General features: G+C 34.7%; 1 protein-coding gene across 2 annotated transcripts in view; it reads left to right on the top strand.

Annotated features, from left to right (window-relative positions):
- The window catches only part of GABA-B-R2 (gamma-aminobutyric acid type B receptor subunit 2), an 802816-nt gene that overhangs the window by 718872 nt on the left and 61541 nt on the right, over positions 1 to 22403 (top strand). For both annotated transcript variants that reach the window (XM_074121125.1, XM_074121124.1), the window contains exon 3: positions 2980 to 3117. In XM_074121125.1, coding sequence (XP_073977226.1) covers positions 2980 to 3117 — 138 coding nt within the window. The remainder of the gene's footprint in view (positions 1 to 2979; positions 3118 to 22403) is intronic.

Raw genomic sequence — 22403 nt, 5'->3', positions numbered from 1 at the left:
AGCCAGCTAAGAGAAAGGCTCCAGTTGGGGTGGTGGCAGTAAGTGTTTTCCCCAGCCAGTGATTGACAGGTGAGAGTGAGACAGACGGATTTGGAGAGTGACAGAGAATTGGAGGAGGCGGCCCTAGTTGGGGTGGTGGCAGTATGTGTTTTCCAGCCAATGAGCGGCAGGTGGGAGCAAGACAGGCGGAGTTGGAGTGTGACAGAAGGTTGGAGGAGGGCGGCCCCAATTGGGGTGGTGGCAGTATGTGTTTTCCTCAGCCAGTGACCGGCCGGTGGGCGTGACACAGACGGAGTGGGGCAGACGCAGTTAAAAGGATGCAGACACAGCTGGAGAAGTTAGTTATTAGAGTTTTAGTGAAGTCTTTGCAGATAGTTTTTGAGATAGTCTTGGAAAGTTAGTTTGGAGAGACACTTTGGAAGTGACAGTTTTGAGAGAGTCAGTGTTGCGGAGTGCTTCAAAGTTAGCTAGTTGGGCAGGTAGTCAGTTAGTGAGTAGTGCTTTAATAGTGCGGTTGAGTCTAGCGCAATTCGGTGCAGTGCGGACCAGTGGTCAGTCGTGGAACAGTTTTGTGGCGTTACGAAGTAAGTAACAGTAAACTGTTGTGACTGTTGTAAATGGTAACTGTAATGAATAGCGTTAGTTGCTAGTAAATGTTAATGTTAGTAAAGGTAATGTGTTAATAAATCAGGTTATTACTTACAACTTTAGCAAGTTTTATTATTTAATTAAACCCACATATTAAATTAACTAGTGGCAGGCATTAGTTATAGTTGTGAAGTTTTTAGTTAAAAAGAAAAACTTTACAATACAATAATTTCTCAAACATTAGACAATGAAGTTTAAACGTCTCCTGAAGAATGTACACAACGTTTGCATAAACTGTGAGATAACATAAACAAACCAAAAACAACATTCACTTGTTTCTAATTTACTTTAATCCAGAGCCTCTAATACAATTTTGTTCTTAACAAGGTGTTTTTTGATTTGGTCCAGAATTCCCCGATAAAAGAATCTGATACTTGGATAAGGAACTGAGCAGCCTCACACTCAATAAAAACATTCCCAATCTTCCCTCATCCATCCATCTAGTGGTAAATTTTGAAGGAATTTCTGCGACTTATTCTCTTGGAAATTCCCCTCTCAGCGCGACAACCCTTACCTCCTATGCATCTTTTCTCCACTTGCTCCTGTCCAATGCCTTGGACGTCCATCTCCTTACATCTCAAGTCCACTGTCACCTCATTCAACCACCTTCTACTTGCCCCTCTTCTTCCTTCGGATTTATTTTTCAACACTTTGCTTAATCCGGAATGTCCAATCGTTCTAGTTGTCAGCCAGTCCTTCTTCATTCCTTATCTTCTACAACTTGCTTTCTAGTTTAGAAAAAATATTCTCCTAGGAATTATCCTCTTTTAAATTCATGGCATATCGCAGTCACTAAGATTTGGTTATCATGTTATTCTTCTTTCCTGGTATTTTGCAAAATCCGAATTATCCTGTGACATATGTACGAGGTCTGTAAATTAAGTAATGAGACTGATTTTTTTAATTTTTTTTATTCAAAAAGAATTACAATTCTATATTGTCACCTTCAAAATAACTTCCTTCTGAAGCCACACAGCGCTGGAGACGTTTCTTCCACTCCTCATAGCAGTGCTCGAACTCGGATACTGGAATAGCCTTCAGCAGGTCGGTTACAGCCGTTTGAATGTTTTCGACTGTCCCAAAATGAGTTCCCTTGAGGTGATTTTTCAACTTCGGGAAGTGAAAAAAGTCACAAGGACTCAAGTCAGGCGAATAAGGAGGCTGAGGAGCCATAGGAATGTTTTTACTGGCCAAAAACTCGTTAATTGAAATTGCTGTGTGACAAGGTGCATTATCGTGCAACACCCACTTGTTCTTGATGTTTGGTCTCACACGAATGACCCTTTTTCGAAGTTTTTCAAGAACCTCTCGGTAAAATTGTTGATTGACCGTTTGACCTTGAGGTAGAAACTCTTTGTGGGCGATTCCGTGGATATCGAAAATACAAATCAGCATGCATTTAATCTTCGACTCTATTCCTTCAAATAATGTATTAAAAAGCAATTTTAGCCTCCAATCTACTAAGTACCTTTAATCATAACTCCGCTATTAAGCGTAATAAACCACTCGAATCTAATTCTAACTTCAAGACATTACATTCTCAGGACATTACCAGCTCTTATATTACCAACAGCAAATCACTGTCTTGTAAATTCAGAGCGTATGGTTTCCATCTCCTGCTTCTTGCGAAAGAACTTCTGCTTGGTGAATTCGGTACCAAAGTATTTAAAGGTTTTTCATACTTATAAATTCAGCTTCATTGAAGCATGCATTGAAGTTAGAGTGGCAAAGTTGAATTGCCAATGCTTGACTCTATCATATACTTAGTTTTAAATGTACAATTAATTTTTATTTGATCAGGATTTTAGTATTTTTCCCTCATTCCTCAGAAGGCTTCCATGCTGTGACATATTTTCTTACGAGACCCAAGTTATTTACATCTACTTTAATAAAGAAAGAGGAAAGAAGAGTTATTAATTAGTTGTGGTCCACCAGGTTTGTAGGAAGAAGGATATTCCTATCTAAAATTTTAACTCAGATAAAAGGATGACTTGAAAATCATTTTTGCGGAGGTTCATATTTCGAAAAGGCGTCTCTAATATTAAGATTTTTTTTTAACCACCGAGTGAATGGCGTCTTATCAAGGCGCTGCTGGTCTTATGACAAGTCTCCCTCATTACACAGTGGAGTTGGAGAAATAGCTAACGGAAATGTCTGCACTGGAATCCTTCTTCTTCGTACATTCCCTCCATCTGCCACTACTTACTAAGATACTAATTACTAAGTTGACGATTTTATTTATTCATTTTTTATATTGTTTATTACATAATGCATTGGTATACCCAAACATATATAAAAATAAAAAGGTTTAATCATGACAATTTTTTGCAGTGCAATGCTGCCGTTGGAGTGAAAGCTTTCTTTGACATGATGCATGATGGGCCACATAAGGTGATGCTTTTTGGAGCGGCTTGTACACAAGTTACTGATCCTATAGCCAAAGCATCTAAAAGATGGCATCTTACGCAGGTATGTTTTAATGTTTAACTTAAGTTAATGTTAAATGCTTTATGTTTTTCTTTACATTTTTATTTTTGAAAAATTTTGATTAATAATTATGTAAAAATGTGCTCCTAGAATTAAGTGTAAAGGTTTTTTTTTTTTTAATTTTTAAAATATGGAAACTTGTAAATATTAACACAGAATAGATGAAGTAAGCATTAATTTGAAACAGTATTCTTCAAATTTAGAAGTAGGATAGCAAAAGGTTCTGAAGAACTGAAGCGCAAAAGATGAATGAAGTAGCAACAAGAACGTCTCGAAGTTTTACAAAATCAAATTAGTTGAGGATAGTGTTAATAACCGTTTTTTCGCAAGGAAAGGACTGGCTAATTTTTAAGTGTAGGGTATTGTGCCCCTATTGTATAGTGGAGTACTTTTACTTATACCCGTAATTTGACAAATATGTTCGGTCAAAGCTTCTTGATTAAGTTCTTCAACGAAATATGGTGGAGATAGTCTTGTTTTTTGAAAAAAAGACTTTCTTAGAACATCTTTCAATTTTACACCGTCCTTTAATTTCTCTTTCTCAATAGATTCTCTATTTTGGCTGAAACAAAACAAAAAATGTATTATTAAGCAGTGCAAAAATGAAGAAATTAATTTACCAAGCTATTTGTTCAAATTGGATGTATCATTTGGAAAAGATATCGTTCGTCTAACCAATCGGCAAGCTTTAACTGTCATAGTATTTAGGATCAATATTAAGGATATATATCTGTAATATGGTTATCAAGTATTACAGTTGAAGGGACAGATGTCCTTTGGCCCAATTGCACCCTTTCGCAAGTAATCTGTTGTGACCGGATTGACATTTAATCGATTCCTATCAAAGACTTAGCTTACCTCCTTTTACGAACCTAATCCCTTTAACTTTATCCCTAGCTCTTTTCACTACCTACTTCATATAGCAATTAACTATTATAGCTCCTCTTACTTCTGTTTTCCTAAATCCTCTTTTTTATCCCCTTTTTAACTATTTATTTTATTTTTTAAGATAAGAATCAGTTCGTATTAAATTAAGTCTTCTTATTTGCCTTCCCTATTTCTATGAAGACATTTTATTCTCCAAAACTGTTTCCCAGTACTGAAATTCAATTACATTTACTCAATCATCTTGCAGCCTATTAAGGGCCCTAGCTTCCTCAAGTTTCCAATTGAGGTTTAGAGACGTACTATTAAGGTTTTGAAGGGTAGGGTTATTGACCCCCTATGCCCAACCCCCGATTCATTAGAAGTCCTTGGATTCAAGGCTTTACTCACTTTGCCGAACCTATCTCCAAGGAAAGGTAGCCCTTGGATGTGTAGTATATGTGCCTTAGTGTGATTGTTTAAGTAAATATTTTAAGTGTAGGGTATTGTGTCCCTATTGTATAGTGGAGTACTTTTACTTATACCCGTAATTTGACAAATATGTTCGGTCAAAGCTTCTTGATTAAGTTCTTCAACGAAATATGGTGGAGATAGTCTTGTGTTTTGAAAAAAAGACTTTCTTAGAACAGTGCTGCAAACTTGTAATTTATAAACTTTTTGTAGCTTCATTCATCTTAATAAATTTGTTTACCACATTCACAGAGATAATATTCCTACTACTGTCGCCAATTTTTAATATCAGGTTTTTATTTAGAAAAATAAAATAAATATGGGATAAACAGACGTAGCTAGACATGATTTAAGTTAGAAGATTATTGCTAACGTCAATTAGTTTCCAAGGGGATAAGAAATACAACTGTAATCGGAGCTAAAAATAGTCATGAAGTTGGGGACTCAGTGCTAAAATAATTTTTACCATTTTGATACTTACCATCTTTATTTTCGTTGATTATATCCGTACTCAAACTTAAAAAAAACGCTTCGAAAGATTCCTAAGCATCCTCTTACATGATTAACTTGTTACTTATGACAACAGAGAACCATGACCTAATCGAGACAGTGAGAGTTAATTCTCTGCAATCTGTCGTACATAAACATCTTGAAACCATCTCTAAAGATAATTGAGAATTGGTAAGAAAGTTAGCACAGTTTACAGGTTAATCAACGATAGTGCTAACGCTATGGTTCCACTTCTAATACTGATGCCATCCAACTTGCTATGAATGAACCATCCTGACGACTAGAAGTGTTATCTGGAAGTGACATGGAAAAATTGGGGTGGTACTAGTGGATTGGGATGAGATTCTAAGCTGAGTTGGAATTTTCTGTTACAGGTTTGAGCAAATTATGTGACAATAGGAATGTATTGGTCTATTTGTGAATGGTTGAGTGTGACATAGAAAGGAGCCTTAAATATGGAGCAAAAAACCTTTGGAATGTATTCTTTGGAAGTTTGGTTGAACCCACAAAGTACAGTGCACATTCATAGACAGGCTAGATTTGTAAGTGGTAGATCTCCAGCTAGAATCTAGCGAGAAACTACTTTTCATCTGTTAAAAAAAAATGTTAAACAGAGTGATTTCTTTACGTCTTCTTTTGTCTTGGGGGAATTCTTGGGTGTTTTTTTAAGAATCTTGCCAACATTTGCAAAAATTAAACGGGCCATTGCGACATCGGAAGATAGTGGAGTTTATAGTTAGAAATATCTTTGAGATTAGACAAATTGTTGACAGTTTCCCAAGTATTGGAACGTAGGTAATTCGGAGGGTTGTTATAGGTTGAGATGAAAAAAAAAAACTAGAGCTTTTTCAATAAATTTCCGAAAAACTATTGAAGTTGGATGTAAATTTCGTAAAAAGAAATGTCCTTACATGTAGAACATCTTAGGAGGTGAATCGAGTGAAGAGGAGGAATGCCATCATCTTTCAAAAGGCTTTCTTAGAGGATAGCTCAAAGCGGCGTGAGGACAAAAACAGAAGATAAGTAAGAGGCTTTATCTTGGTCAGAAGTGGTATATGAGCCTTTACACGACGTGGTGGGCATGATGCGGATTTGAATGAGAGGATCTTTTCTTGTGGCTTTCTATAAGGGATTGTTTTTGGTCGATAGAGATTTAGTTAGTTCTTCTCGTAGTATCCTAGTTTATTTATCACTATTTAAAAACTAAAATATAAATTAAAATATCTTTTTTTAGTAAACCTTAATTGAAATTTAAAAGTAATTTCAAAAACATTAGGTACGCTCAGCATTTCTCACGGTAGGTTAAAAGTTATTATTAAAATGTTTCCGCATTTTCAGAAAATCCTTTAGAAGTTTCACTAATTAAGTTATGCTTTCCGGAAAGGCAAAATTTTACCAAGCTAAAATAGCCATGCCTTGTTGCTGTTCAATGGCAAATAAACATTTGAACGCTGCGATTTTATGCATCATTTATCTTCAATGTCAAAATGAATTTAATGTCGTCATTTAACGTCTTCTTCCAGGAATGGTAATTTAATAAGGTCAGAGCTTTGATGCGAATTTATTTCATTTAATAAAACGCAATGAACTATAATAAGCAATTAGAACCAGAGAGAGAAGAGATTAGTAACTGGTTCATTAGACAGGAAATCCGAAGTTCAAACCAGCCGTGATACGCTTAGATTTTATCTTCCGATGAGGCTTAACAGCTCATTGTAAGTTGTTAACGCGTCTAAAATTAAATATAATGGTGGCCAACGTGTATGAAAATCATGTCTACCTTCCTGGAGCTAGGGACATTGCTCAAAATTTCTCCGGTTATCTGCTGAGCAAGCAGATTAAATTAAATGATAATTTCCAGCATCATTTTTATGTTATGTCCTATTTAGAGTTTCTTAGGCCCTGTGCAACATTACTTATAATTAAACACTCATACCTCTAACATTGTTAATTGCGTGATTATGTCTAGCAGGAAAGCGTCGACGTGACGTAATGATTCAAAAAGTGAAATATTGCTGTAACAGAGACCAAACATGTCCTGTGGGCAGTCTTTTTTAAACAGCTATTTTGGTTATTTTTTTATTTGTTTGCCCGCTGTTTTTCCCACCTAAAAGTAAGACATTTAGAAGAAGATTTAGTACCTCATTATAAGCTAAGTCCTACGAGGAAAAATCTGTCTAGTTTGTTGAATATTTCCACCATTGATCGTGTAATAGTTATTTATTTAACAAGTGTGGAAAGTAGTACTTTTCCTCACGCGAGGCAGGGTTTGCACGCACGAGCGAGCGAAGCGATGCGAGTGCAAGTGCAAGTTGCCGAGTGCGAGTAAAATACTTTACACTAGAGTTAAATATTATATTTTTTCTGCAACCATTTATTAACTAATAAAATTAAAAATTTCATTTTTACAGTCTACAAAAAGTAATTTATTTATTATAAACATTTATTGTTATATTACAATTATTTACATTACTTACGTATTTACATTACTTATTACATTTTCTGCTGTTTCTTTTATTGATGGTGGAGTGTTTTCTAAACAGGCATCACTAGAATCCATTTTAAATTTCTATAAGGTAACACTATAACCTTTTTAACTGTTATAATTAAAAATATATAATTATTTATTAAAGTATTATTTTTATTTCTATATTCCTTTCAATTTTTATTTTATTTTTTAATTATTTAAATAAAATAAATTTAAATAAGCTTATTAGAGTTTTACAGAAAATATTTATGTTAATAACAAAACTTCTTATATCAAGGAAGCACAATAAAGTTTTTCCACTCACTTGTGCGGAAAGTGACACTAATGGGAATTTCCCCCCACTAGTGTGGGAAGTTGGGCATTACACAGCTGATTTTAATTGAGTAATGAGAACTTCCCTACATGGTTGCAGAAAAATGTTATTTATTTTTAGATAACAAAAATGTTACCAATTAAAAATATTTTTGAATTCAATGGTTCGAAAAACTGCGGATTCTGTAAAACCAGTATTTTATTTGTTGCGGCAACACGGTTAAAAACAGTTTATTTTAGAGAGTTATTCAGAAGTTAGTCCAGTTAGTTCTTTATAATATCGTACGGTTTCATCAAAGTAAATAAAATATTTTATCGGATCAATCAATACCAACAGCTACATATTTATAATTTAATATATTATTATTATTATAAATGTTTTATTGGAAAATAATGTTTACATGTTTTTTTTCTTCATACATTTGGCGGCTTGATCAAATGATCGTCAGGCGAGTTCCATACTTTGATTTTATAATTCAAATTAAACAATTATTTCCATAAACATACAAATTCACTCAACTTTATTAATAGTTTGGTAATTCTATTATGCTAATTTAATATATTTCTTTTGCTGCTCTTTCTTTGCAAAGAGAAGTACTTTTTGGTTAAGTAATTTTTTTTTTTTATTATCTATAAATATTACTTAATTAAAAGTTTAAGAATTCCGATTGTTAAGAATATGGCGTATTCTACCAAATAAGTACCACACTGATTGGAAAGCAGGAGTTGAGTCTTGATGCTAAATTGGTGCTATATAAAACGGTATTTCTGCCTGTGCTCCTCTATGGCTCTGAAAGCTGGACGGTGCCTGGATAGGCATGCCAGTAAGCTGTCGGCTGCTGAAATGCGATTCCTGAGGCGCATCCTGGGTAATACTAGGAGAGTTTGTATCAGGAATGCGCGGATTAGAGAAGATTTAAAAGTACAGCCAGCGCGGCAAATTTGGGATGGTTTGGCCATGTTCTGAGAATGGAGGATGGACGGAAGGCCAAGCAAATGATGGATGCCAGACCTATTGGCAAGAGAGCAAGAGGCAGTCCTCGTACCATGTAAGAGGAGTACATTGAAAGTCTCGGCCAAGCTAGAGGAGAATCTTTTGCAGGGATGAGAAGGATGGCACAGGATAGAGATCGATGGAAGGGTTGGATTGAGGCTGCTTCTCCTCGCCTCATGGCACAAAGGAGATAGGGAAAGAAGAAGAAGAATATGGCCCACTTGACCAAATATTGTGATATGATGAAATTGATTGATTTTGATATGAAGTTTGCTGTTAATGAATACTAGTGGACCTGGTGAATAATAACACCAGTGTTATGAAAACTGTGTAATTGCAAATGAATAATATTAATACCATGTTCATGAAACACTGTCTTACTGAATGCTTTGTCTACTTCACTAGAACGGGTCCAAGTTAAAAACTGTCTTTTAGAAGGCAATTAGAAGCAATAGAATTGTTATAAAAAGCCCTATAGAGCTTTAATTTGAATTATTGCCACTAGATGGCATTGCAACTCACTTCTGAACACCGATCATAATAATACAGAAATAATTTGATGGTCAGTGGGCCTTCAACGTGTCACTAAATCCCCGTTTCTCCCCAATATTTACTTAACCATTTACAAGTGAGTAATGTTTAGTGACAGACCTTTGGAAAAATGTCAACAGTCAATAGGATGCTCATAACTTCTGATTACCCCATTATTCTAAAATACAAGAATTGGTCGACAATATCAGGCATTCTGTGGCAGGACATTTTCAAATATTTACTTAACCATTTACAAGTGAGTAATGTTTAGTGACAGACCTTTGGAAAAATGTCAACAGTCAATAGGATGCTCATAACTTCTGATTACCCCATTATTCTAAAATACAAGAATTGGTCGACAATATCAGGCATTCTGTGGCAGGACATTTTCAAATATTTACTTAACCATTTACAAGTGAGTAATGTTTAGTGACAGACCTTTGGAAAAATGTCAACAGTCAATAGGATGCTCATAACTTCTGATTACCCCATTATTCTAAAATACAAGAATTGGTCGACAATATCAGGCATTCTGTGGCAGGACATTTTCAAATATTTACTTAACCATTTACAAGTGAGTAATGTTTAGTGACAGACCTTTGGAAAAATGTCAACAGTCAATAGGATGCTCATAACTTCTGATTACCCCATTATTCTAAAATACAAGAATTGGTCGACAATATCAGGCATTCTGTGGCAGGACATTTTCAAATATTTACTTAACCATTTACAAGTGAGTAATGTTTAGTGACAGACCTTTGGAAAAATGTCAACAGTCAGTAGGATGCTCATAACTTCTGATTACCCCATTATTCTAAAATACAAGAATTGGTCGACAATATCAGGCATTCTGTGGCAGGACATTTTCCAGTCATTAATCTTCAATGAAGTAGTACCAAACTGAGTCACAATATAAGTAGTTAGATTAAAATTTGGCACCAGTACGCCGTGGAAAGTGGGAATATCATGGTTATATAGATGGATACATGTATGTTTGTAATATGTAAAGCCTCTATACGACTTAACTCTCTAGTTTGCCAAAGGAAATGGTTTAAATGTTACTTACATAAATCTTGTTCCTCTTGCACTTCCTTTATCACATTATAACATAGTGTATAGTTCAATTCCATGTTGGTAGTGTGGAAGAGATATGAATTACTTTGTGCCGAGAGAATTATGTGTTATGCTATTACATATATGAGTGTATCATCATGTTAAAGTGTAGTAGCACGAATGTAAAGAGGAAACAGTGTACATCGCCCGCAGGAAGTACCCAAGTTTTCATTGTATTCAATTTCAGCAGCGCAGTGACTGCCCTTGAATAAGAAGGAAGTGTATGATTTGCATTGCTCATATAAAACATAATGCCCGAGAGTTTTTGTAAAGAAATTATTTTTATATCTTTCTCAATAATCCAATTTTATTACTTTCCTTTATTAGGTAGGAAATAACATAGATAACGTAGTTTTCTCAGTGGTGGCAGTGTGTTGGGGCAACAGCATCTCCCCAAACTTTTGACTTTATTACGAAAAAAAATATTGAATCACGGGTGCAACGTTCAGCAGCTGAGAATCTCCCGCGGCGAGAGTCGGTTATAATTACGAGGCTGAGAATTGGACACACTCGAGTGACCCATGGACATCTCCTTACTGGGGCTAGAAGACCGAGGTGCTCATGGTGCAATGAAAGCCTGACTGTGGCACATGTGTTGGAAGAGTGCCAGACCCTGCGTCAACAAAGAGCTCAAGCAGGTTTGCCAGATGATATGCGTGCAGTACTAGAAATAGGGTCTTCTCACAAAAAAAGGCTATTTGCATTTTTGAAGAAAATTCAATTTTATGATAAAATTTAGGATTAGGGTAGCTAATAGGTTAGTTTAATAAAAGGGGAGAGGAATATCGAGTACTCTCCCCTCTGGATGGACGAAGTATGAATATATCAGTAGGCATGAATGTATTTATCAGCGAGAGTGTATTTATCAGCGAGAGTGTATCTATAAGCAAGAGTGTATTTATAAGTGTAAATGTATTTATAAGCATGAACGCATTTATAAGCATGAATGTTTTAATTAAGAAGAATGTAGGTATGAATGAGTGTAAATGTTGTACATATTGCTAGGCTTAGTTTATTTTAAGGGGTGTAGGAATATATAAAGAGTACTACACCCCAAAGTTCAAAAATGATAGCTAGAATAGTTTGGGAAAGAATAATAGATGCAAATAGCCTTTAAGTGGTGAATAAAACCGAGATAAGACGAATGAGTTTGGTAAGAAGAGGATGGCACCACAGGGCACCCGCACTCCCTCTTGTCGGCTGGGCCGATAACTTATGAAGGGAAGTGTGGACCTAGGTCGGATTACCCGGGGCTCCGCCATGCCTCACTGGATGAGATATTGGTTGGACGCAAATCGGGAAGAGAGACATGTGCCATCCTGGTCCGAGAAAAGAAAATAGCTCTAGGGGCGCTAATGGCCTAGTCGTCGATGCGCCAAAGAAAAAAAAAAAAAAAAAAAAAAAAAAAAAAAAAAAAAAAAAAAAAAAAAAAAAAAAATTACGAAAAAAAATAGTTTGTAATTGGTACTAAAATAAAAATCTGTACTCTTTTGATCTAAATTATAAAGAATGCTGGAATTTGGATTAAATTCAAGCCTTGGAATAATAATCCCAGTGAGCTTCAAGTATGGAGATTTGGTTTGAATACAGAAAAACAGAGCAGTCCTTTTTGAAGTGGATGTACTTAGGAAGTAATCACCGCGATGTTCGTCACTTCTAACTGAAAAGATTTGGTAGAGGTTTCTTTCTTCAGCTGGTATTGGATAAACGACTTAAGATTAGTGTCCAAGTGAACAGTTTGCCTAAAATAAAAGAATGTAAAATCTTGATCATTGTCTGAAAGTGAAGGAGCCCCATTTTATGTACAAGATAACTGTGCTTTTATTGGTGAGGGAGTGGCTTACTGTGTCACTACGTCATCAGCTACAGTCCGCCTACTTCACACATCCCGTTCGCCAATGAGATTAGCCAATCGTTTTTTGTAATTATTTCTCGGAAAAATAGTAATTAATTTTTTTTTCTAATTTTTCCCCAATAGGTATTTGATAAATTATCGAATAATGTAATAAAAATTGATATTATAAAAGTGTCCAAAATACACATGTTTTGAACATTATATTTCCGATTTCATACTTCTAATGTAATGCAGTATGCAGTAAACAAGTTAACGAAATATTTTCCTGAATTAAATGAAAGTAAAATCTAGATCATTGAATGAAAGTGAAAGCGCACCATTTTAAATACTAGATAACTGTGCTTTTATTGGTGAGGGAGTGGCTTACGGTGTCACTACGTCATCAGCTACAGTCCGCCTACTTCACACATCCCGTTCGCCAATGAGATTAGCCAATCGTTTTTGGTAATTATTTCTAATATCGTATCGTAAAAATGTCCAAAATATACATGTTTTAAACATTATATTTCGCATTTCATACTTGTAATGTAATTTAGAATCAAATATTCTCATACCTTCCTCTAGTCATCTTCATAGGGCGTACCATTCACTAGACACTGATAGTTTAATTATAATTATTACACTTATTATGAGCGTGCGAATGCGATGGTCAAGGTAGGAAGGGCCAGGGCCATAAAGAGAGCAAACAAAAGACACCTAGATAACCCCCTGCAGATGAAGATGGAGAAAAATTGATGCTGAATAGATGAATATGTAATGTAAAGGATGCAGCTATTAACAAATAGCTGTAATTCTGTAATAGCTTTAATATATAAAAAAAAACGCATTACTACTGCTCAAGAAAATAGCTACCAAAGTGGACCGCTCTAACAATAGAATCGCGTCTTGTGTGATGTTCCCCTATTGCTGACCGCCGCAACGACCGCTGGATCGCTGGCCGCTTTCTGTGTGCCCAAGGCTTAATGAACATGAAGCATCCCCAGTGAATTGTGTTTATTAAAACTTACAGTAAGTTTAGATACTAAACCATAATTCTTTATATACCATATTCATACGTGCATAAAAACCATATTTAATTATTGACCTGCCCTGGGTTTTCTGATACTAATATGAGAAAGTTTCTTGCCGTCGTAAATCTTGTTTAATTAATATTAAAATACTGGCCTTTGGTAGCAAAGTAGTGTTGGCAAATGTGTGACCAAGCTTGCAGAGGAACAAGTAGAGAGGAGAGAGCAATACAGAGAGAGAAGAGAGGTCCTTTATGGAAATAAAGGATCTAACCGCGAAAACGGCTGCTAACTACGGAAGAAGTGCGGGGTAGATAGAGAAAGCTGCAAACCGAATCATTGATTTATGGGGAAGTTCCGCTTGTAAGTGTAACAAATAGTACAAGGCAGCTTGCACACCGACATTGCACTTACATAGTCTACAAAAGGATGGAATAATTTATATATTACAATAAGGGTATAAATAAAATGTGTCGCTATTTCCGTATTCTGCTCATCAAAATGAACAAAAAATATCTTTTGACGTTCTCCCAAAATAAGCTGCTTTGACGTTACAGACATTTGAACAGTAATTGTTACTGTTTAATACTTTACGTTAAACATTCTATTTCTTTTTTTATATTTATTTATAACAAAAGCATAAAATAGACCAGTGGAGTAAATTAATAAAATAATGAATAATTAACAAAAACAAAACCTTATTTTAATAAACATCTTATTTAGCTTTAATTTTTAAAATGTTTTTTCGCCAGTTTCATTTATTAATTACAGCAGAGTCAAACTTCCGAAGTTCAATTTTTAATCAATTTGTTTAATTCTATAATCTCATGGTCCGAAATTTGCTATAAATTTAGATAAGATTATTAGAAAAATTTGCCCAGAAAACTGAATAAAATTACTTCGATGAATTTGGGTGGACAGATTAGATATAAAGTCTGTTTTTGTGTACTCTTAGGAAGGGCTTAATCTGTTGCATTAATTTCGAGTTTGAGGTAAATATCTCATCAGGAATAGCTCAATGGATTGTTTTCACTTTTTGAGACTTTTACCAACATGGCACATTGGATTTTTTGCAAACTTTGTATATTCATTTCATAGACATAGGATTTATATTTTATTTTAATTATTTTTACGGCAGTTTTCGGGTAGGCATCTCTGTCAGGAGTTCAGTCTTTAATGTACGTTTTCACAGATGTTGGTAAAAATTTAAAAAATAAAAATGGCAAAAGTCATTTTTTAAAAAAAAGGTCTATATAAATTTTCTAGTTATTCTACGTTTGAAGCAATTTTAGACCAGCAGCCTAACATACAATGGAATTGTATTACAAAATGTTAGGACATAATTCTCAAGTTTCTACCCTTAAAGAAGATTTGTACCATGTAAGTAAGGTAGATCTTCAGGCCGTTGTAGTAATGGAGGAGGGTTATGGGAAAGGGTCAGCTCATCAATCATCTTGAAAACCTTCCATAATATCAGGGAGAAGCGCAGTATTATAACTGCACTAACGCCCTCGTTCATACATACACAGCCTTTATGATGATTACATCACGTAATTTGCGAAATAATATATTGCAAAAGATAATGTTCAAATTAAATTAGAAGTAACTTAAAAGTATAATCAAATATCCTGGCGATACGTTAATATTTAGCGATTTATGATCTATTTTTTTTGGCTAAAATTAGGCTGCAAAAGCCTCTTTGTAACGAGGTTTTTCTCTCACATTTAAGCTGGCTTTATAAAACATTGAACTAGCGTCATTGAATTTACGTCATTAACATTGATCATCGTCTGTATTTCTGACGTCCAGTAACATTCTGGTTTTCTGGTAAACCGTAACTGTGTTCTTATAAATGTAAAATAAATAAAATAAAAAATAATAGAAATAGAAAATAGGATATTTTGGGTTCACTAAAGCCAATGTCAGGGGGGTTTTACGTCCATCACATTAGATGTCATGGTCGAGGCGACTAGAAAACATAAATGACTATAAATCATTCGTATTAGGAAGGAATTAACATTTTTAGGAAGAACTAAATGTAGCAAATTAAACATTTCATTCATCGTTATGGTCTGAGGTGTAGGGTACTCTTTTCCAATGGTAATAAAAATTAATAATTAAAAATTTGGTTATAAAATTAGAAGCATTTAAACAGAAAATAAAAATAAAGATCCAAACTCTTATTCTAAGGACAGTGCTGCTGCCTATTGATCACTAACAGCAATTGATCAGACTATTCTGGAGTTCAACAACCGATTTTGGTATGCCATTTGTTTTGCGATTATTTTAAATAGATAATTTAAACAGATAAAATATTTTCATGCACACTTCAGCATGACTTTCATTCCTTGTATCTTTTCGAGTTAAGTACCTGACCGACTTTATAACTTGATGAAAGTTGATGTATGCTCTCTGAGAATATGGAGATATTAGAATATTATTATAGAATAATATAGATATTATTAGAGAATATGGAGAATATGGTTGATGTATGCTAGTTGTGTGATTGCTTTAGGGAGAAGTTATTTCAAACTGCCGGCTCCCCGCCATTCTGGGGCTTTCTTGGCCAGAGTGGATTTGAACAATAACTCTCTTACAAGGGGTTGAAGGTTATTGGTGAAGATATTGCCAACTATTGATGTGAGGAAGCATCAGCTCTGCAGGTTGCAGTTCTGTGCACAGACCATGGTTTGTTTGAAGTTACTAGTGCCAGCAAATTATGTAAGTTTGGCACAACAAGACTGTACCTTGATGTCCAGGGCTTCTTGGACTTTAACTTCGATGCTTTACTGTACTTTGCACTAAACTATTTATAGCAATAAATGACAATCATTCACTAGTATTAAGTAATTATTGAAGTAATAAAGTTAACTTTTCAAACGATTGTAACTAAATTTCAAATTGCCGAAATAAAAACAAAATATTTTTATTTTTAGCCAGGCCCACGTGGCTTGGTGGCTACTTTAATTTTTGTTGACGTTTCCATAATCTTTGATTATTATTTTCTGAAGGATCCAAACATAAAGAAAACAAACAGAGATTTGTTCACTTTAAGAAACTTACCCCTATGTATTGATTTATTTTATTTTATTTATTATAATTTATTTAATATCACCTCATTTGCTCACTTCTAACCTCATTTTAACCCTAATTCTAAATCGGATCCTAATGATAATTTAATCATGAATATTCTTGGTCAGCATAGATTATTTGCGTTTGTCTAAAAATTATTGAAATTATTAACCCCTTCTTGAGAACGATATTCTTGCTCTAGGTACCTCCATGTAACGTTTAAATCACAGAAATAAAATATTTATAATTTAATAAAATATGAGTTTGTTTATTTCTTTTTTTACTGTAGAAATTTGCTTGCCAAAGCGTTGCAACGTTTTATGCTTGTAGAATAACAAGAACATCTTAAAAATGTTCCATTTAAGAGGTCTAAGATTTAGTTGTAATATACATTTTTGGTAATTCACACCAGAAAGGATCTTATAGAAGCTTTCAAATTTAGATTAATTGGCAGGGCTATAGATTTTAAATAAATTCTTCCTGTAATTTCCATTATATTTATATAGTTTAATCTGAATTTTAAAATGAAGTACATTACTTCAGATGCCGAATGAATAAATTGAGATGAATTGCTCGTTTGTGATTAGTTAATACAAAAAAAAAAATCAGTCTCTTTTACGAGGGTCGTTTGAAAAGTCCGTGCAAAGTCAGAGAAATAGCACCACTGGCGCGTATCGAGGTTATGTTTAGTTAGTAGCATCTCTTGGAACAACACACACCAAGTTTCAGCCAGATCGGTCTATTTCTTTGTGTGTGGCATTCGTTTGAATCGAGGAAGTCGAGTGATTTTCAAAAAATGGACGAAAAAGAATTTCGTGTGTTGATTAAACATTACTTTATGAAAGGCAAAACGCCTCAGGAGACTAAAGAGAAGCTTGATAAACATTATGGTGACTCTGCACCTTCGATTAGAACAGTTTATAAGTGGTTTCAAAATTTTCGGAGTGGCCATATGGGCACAAGTGACGCTGAACGTTCTGGACGCCCTGTTGAGGTTACTACTCCAAAAATCATTGATAAAATCCATGATATGGTGATGGATGACAGAAGAGTGAAGGTGCGTGAGATTGCTAGTGCTGTGGGCATCTCGAATGAACGGGTACATAATATTTTGCAACAACATTTGGACATGACAAAGCTATCCGCAAGATGGGTGCCGCGATTGCTCACGCTTGACCAAAAACGAAATCGTGTGAAGTGTTGCAAGGACGGTTTGCAGCTGTTCCAGAAGAATCCGCAGGACTTTAAGCATCGTTTCGTTACTTTGGATGAAACATGGATACATCACTACACTCCTGAGACCAAAGAACAATCTAAACAATGGGTTATCAAGGGGGAATCTGCGCCAAAAAAGGCGAAGACCGTTCCTTCGGCCGGAAAGATTATGGCGACTGTCTTTTGGGATTCGCAAGGAATAATCCTCATCGACTATCTGGAAAAGGGTAAAACTATTACAGGTGCATATTATTCATCGTTATTGGACCGTTTGAAAACCGAGCTGCAAGAAAAACGCCCACGATTGGCCCACAAAAAAGTCCTTTTCCATCACGACAACGCACCAGCTCACACCTCAGCAGTTGTGGTCGCAAAATTAATGGAAATAGGGTTCCAACTCGTTTCACATCCCCCCTTTTCTCCAGACTTGGCTCCCTCGGACTACTATTTGTTCCCCAATATGAAGAAATGGCTGGCGGGAAAAAGATTTTATTCAAACGAGGAGGTGATTGCAGAAACGAATGGCTATTTTTCAGACTTGTACAAATCCTATTATTCGGAAGGGATCAACAAACTAGAGCAGCGTTGGACGAAGTGGATAAGCCTAAAAGGAGACTATGTTGAAAAATAAAAAAAGGTTACCCCAAAAAATTAAGTAGTTTTTATTTTTGCACGGACTTTTCAAACGACCCTCGTATTCACTACCTTTTCACCTTGCGGTAATAACAGGGTTTAAGAAGGTTATCACTAAGTGGCAGATTCACGCAGCCCATCATCTAGAAACCACTTTTTCAGACTCAGGGAATGTCAAAACAGATATTTCCATTCAATAATTTTCAATTGTAGAAAGATGAGTTAAACCGGAAAAGTATCTTATCGGATTGATTTACATATCGATATTTTAAGTGCAACAATGCTGGAAGGAAACAATTCTGAGTCACTTTTTTTATCGATTCTTCTATTCGGTCAACTGTTTGTCTCGTAATCGTTAAAGGGGCCATCGCACTGAATTGGTAATTTGTAATGACTATGTGTCCGTCACAGCTTCCAGGCCTATTTCCTTGAAGGTGGAACGACGGTAAATGGTGTCCACTATAGAACTTTGGGCTAATATTTTACAGCTGTCACCTATTCCTTACTACTTAGGAATCATTTAATAAATTATTAATAAAATAGCTTTAACTGTGCTAAAAGGATGGAAATGCGAAGGCTAGTTTGTAAAATTCTTATTTGAAAATCTTGTTTATTTTAGTTAAAGAAATAACCATGGTGCGCAACCAAAATAGAGAAAAGCTTCCAACAAAACAGTCCAACTTCAATTTTCTTGTGGCGCTGAAAGCATATTAGCAAAATGTAAAGGCAACAGAATTAATAGTACCTAAATTTAAATGTAATTATATGTTAGTTTTTTCCATCCATCAAAAAAAATTGGTTAGGGACAAAGAAAATCACAATTAAATAATAAATTTAATGGAAAATAAATTAGTAATTATTTTACCCGGAAAGGATTTAACTTTTGCTTACTGAACAAAAGTTACAACACCAATAGTTTTTTCAGCAATTACTTTAAGTATAATTAGTCTATTAAAGCTGTTAATTATAGCCTTACTTAAATTATGATTGAACAATTTTTTAGAAGTAATTAAGAACCAAAAAAGTAGCAGCATTAACGCCTTGGCTAAATAGGTTACTACCCTATTTATTAGAAGATATTAAAAAAACTAAGCGAGTGAATACTGCCTCTGTAAAAAAAGAATAAAAAGTAAAAATAAGTTTTTTAGGCGGAGCTTAACGTCTAATTAAAAAACCTGGACGGGAGATAGTGCATACTTTACTGTTAGCATTTTTCCTAACAAACGAAAAATGGCTACAAATTTTTTCCAACTTATAAATCCGTGCTTCATAACCACTACACGGGGACGGACGGTACCGCCCACCGGTGTGCGCTGAAGAGATCTAGGGGGTCGTTTTTGGTCAAAGGCAAATTTAGGGGGCGTTGAGGACTAGCCGACGCCCCTCTAGGGAATGGAAGGAGCCAAAGCATAAGATTGCCAGCATTGGGAAGCACTTAAAGAAGGTTTTTACAAATAGATTTTGGGATGTCCTCAACATGATCATTCCAGATTGGGTCCTAGAACCTTCCTCAAACTACAAACAGCAGTATTATCACTGCAGGAGGAGTTGATAGAACTGTCAACAAACGAAGAGTTAAAATTGAAATTAAAAAATGGATATCAAGAATTTTGGCTTCAAAGGCAAAGTCCAGTATTATATCCGGTCGTATGGGCTACAATCAGTAAGGTTTTTTATTGCATTCCCATCGCCAAATTTAGCCGAAACAGTATTTAGCGTAGTCTTCACTCTACTAGCAAACAAAAGAAACAGATGGTCAGTAGAGAAACGCGGTGACTTAAGATTGCTGATGACAAAAATGGCACCAAATATCGAAAAATTAGTGTCATTACACCTGACTCAGCCCTCTCACTAATAATATCTATTTGTTTTAGTAATATATATTTCTTAATCAAATACTGAGCAATAACCAATATTGTTAATATCTTCTAGTAAAATAATTTTCTAAATCTTTCTTGTTTTTCACCAAGACCCACCCAAGTGCTATCGAATCATTCTAGTTGACTACGACCTAATAAACTTGGGAACCTATGGATTACAGTTAGATTATTGTTTTCAAGAAGGGGAGCTGGTAAGTTTATTTTTATTTTTTGAAAAGGGGGCGGTAGACCAATAAAGGTTGGAAATCAATGCACTACACCATCATCGGCTTCTAAGCATTGACAAAAATCTAAACTTTTCAAGCAATGTTATTCATCAAATTCAGTTTTATTCCACAAAAACCATGGTAAACTTCATCCCCAAATTCTAACCATTTAATAATATAATTTCCTGCAGCAAGTTAAAAACCTCATCCGGAAGGCAATTTTAGTAAATAGTAGAATACACTATCCAACTAATATGCAACTTATACTTGGTGCAAGCAAATGAACATTACAGGAAACAATTTTTGCTTCGTACGATCAAATAATATTTAAGTTTAAACATTTTATACTTTATTTAAACATAAATATTTTAAGCTAGAAATCTGGTCTGGTGAGTTGTCTTCCCGTTTCTGCAGATTTCTCCGTAAAGTTCTTTATCATTGGATGCCAGATATTTTAATATTATGCTAACGTGTTCTGTTCAACATTTTCAGTTCATTGATTTTCATTGCATCCAACCCACATGGCAACAAGCCCTGCTCTTCGCAGTAAACATTAAAAGTTTAAAAAAATATTAAATCTAGTGAAAGTTTAATGAATTAAAGGAAAATTAATTATAAAAATTACATACATCTTCCAGGAAGCACTTTCAGCAAAATTATGTTTCAAGAAATTGGGAGAATATTTAATAAATTCTATCATAATAAATTACGATGGTTTCTTGATAGAAACGGTTTTTTCTTTCTCTATTTTATTTTTATTTTTTGCATTGAAGAAAACGGTTAGGGTCCAAATTCTATTAAGCTACCAGCGTCCTGATTTTTCCTCTAACTGTATTAAAGAAATAAATTATAAAGATCTGTGGACAATGCTCTCTTATTTAGATGCGACACTGTTATCTGAACATTTTCATTGAAAAATCAGTTTCTGCGGAAAGTGACATCCTTTCTTTCAAAAAAATCACTTTAATTTTACAAGATCTTAAACATTATACAGGGTGATCCATTTAAAACGCACCAATCGCTAATAACATTTTAGGAAAGCGGAATTTAAAAAAAAAAAAACACGAAGTAAACTATATGTTTTTTTTTGGTCTAGTTTTCAAATTTTCCTCCCCCGATGCTGTATCTTCATACGGAGTTACGGCCAAAAACCCAATTGAGGTTTCATAAGGACCACTGGTTTTGACCATGATTATGTAAACTACATAAAAAACTGGAAAAAAACTCCGTTTCAATATCCCTAGTATTTGTTGAGATATTTAAGATCAAAGTTACAATTTATTCTATTCGTGAACGGTTTTTAATATTAATTTTCCACCAGAAATACACTACATTACGGTTTTGGGAGGTCCTCTGACTGTGAAAAATGTTATTTGTGACGCAAATAACAAAAATAATAATAACTGAAGAATTTAAAACATGTAGTGTAATGTAATGGTTTTGGGTGAATCAGGGATAAATTTGTTTTATCATCAAATAAAAGCAATCATCACATCATTTTAATTCACCCAGTATGCAAGACTTTTTGACCTAACATTACGGTAAGAATCTCTTGCCAGAGTGTTGGTCTAGTGGTCAAGAGCGTGACTTTGTAAGTGGGAAATCCTCAGTTCGAATCCCGCCTGTGACTACATTTTATTTAAAAAATTATTATTATTTTGAATGACTGCAAACGCGGGATTCGAACTGGGAATCTCCACTTACAAAGCCAAATCAACACCCGCCCATCCCTGGGAAGATATTCTTAACGTAATCAAAGGTCAAGAAGTCTTGCATAAGGCGTACCTTAAAATGATGTGATGGTTGCTTTTATTTGCAGATAAAACAAATTTATTCTGACTCACCCACAACCATTACATTACACTATTAAAATATTCAACTATTATTATTTTTTCACTTTGCGTCACCAATAACATTTTTTGCAGTCAGAGGACCCCCCCAAAACGTGTCTTTCTGGAGGAAATTTAATATCGAAAACCGTTCATGTATAGATAAAATTGTAATTTTGATCTTAAATATCTCAACAAATATTAGGGATATCGAAACGGGGTTAACGTCATTTTTCATAGTTTTTTTATTTTGTTTTCATAATCATGGTCAAAACCAGTGGTCCTTAT

Source organism: Rhodnius prolixus, unplaced genomic scaffold, assembly GCF_049639745.1.
Source record: "Rhodnius prolixus isolate KJV_2025 unplaced genomic scaffold, Rpr scaffold_2, whole genome shotgun sequence".
Taxonomy (NCBI): domain Eukaryota; kingdom Metazoa; phylum Arthropoda; class Insecta; order Hemiptera; family Reduviidae; genus Rhodnius; species Rhodnius prolixus.
Note: the sequence above shows the minus strand (reverse complement) of the source record. Positions and strands in the feature narration are given on the sequence as shown.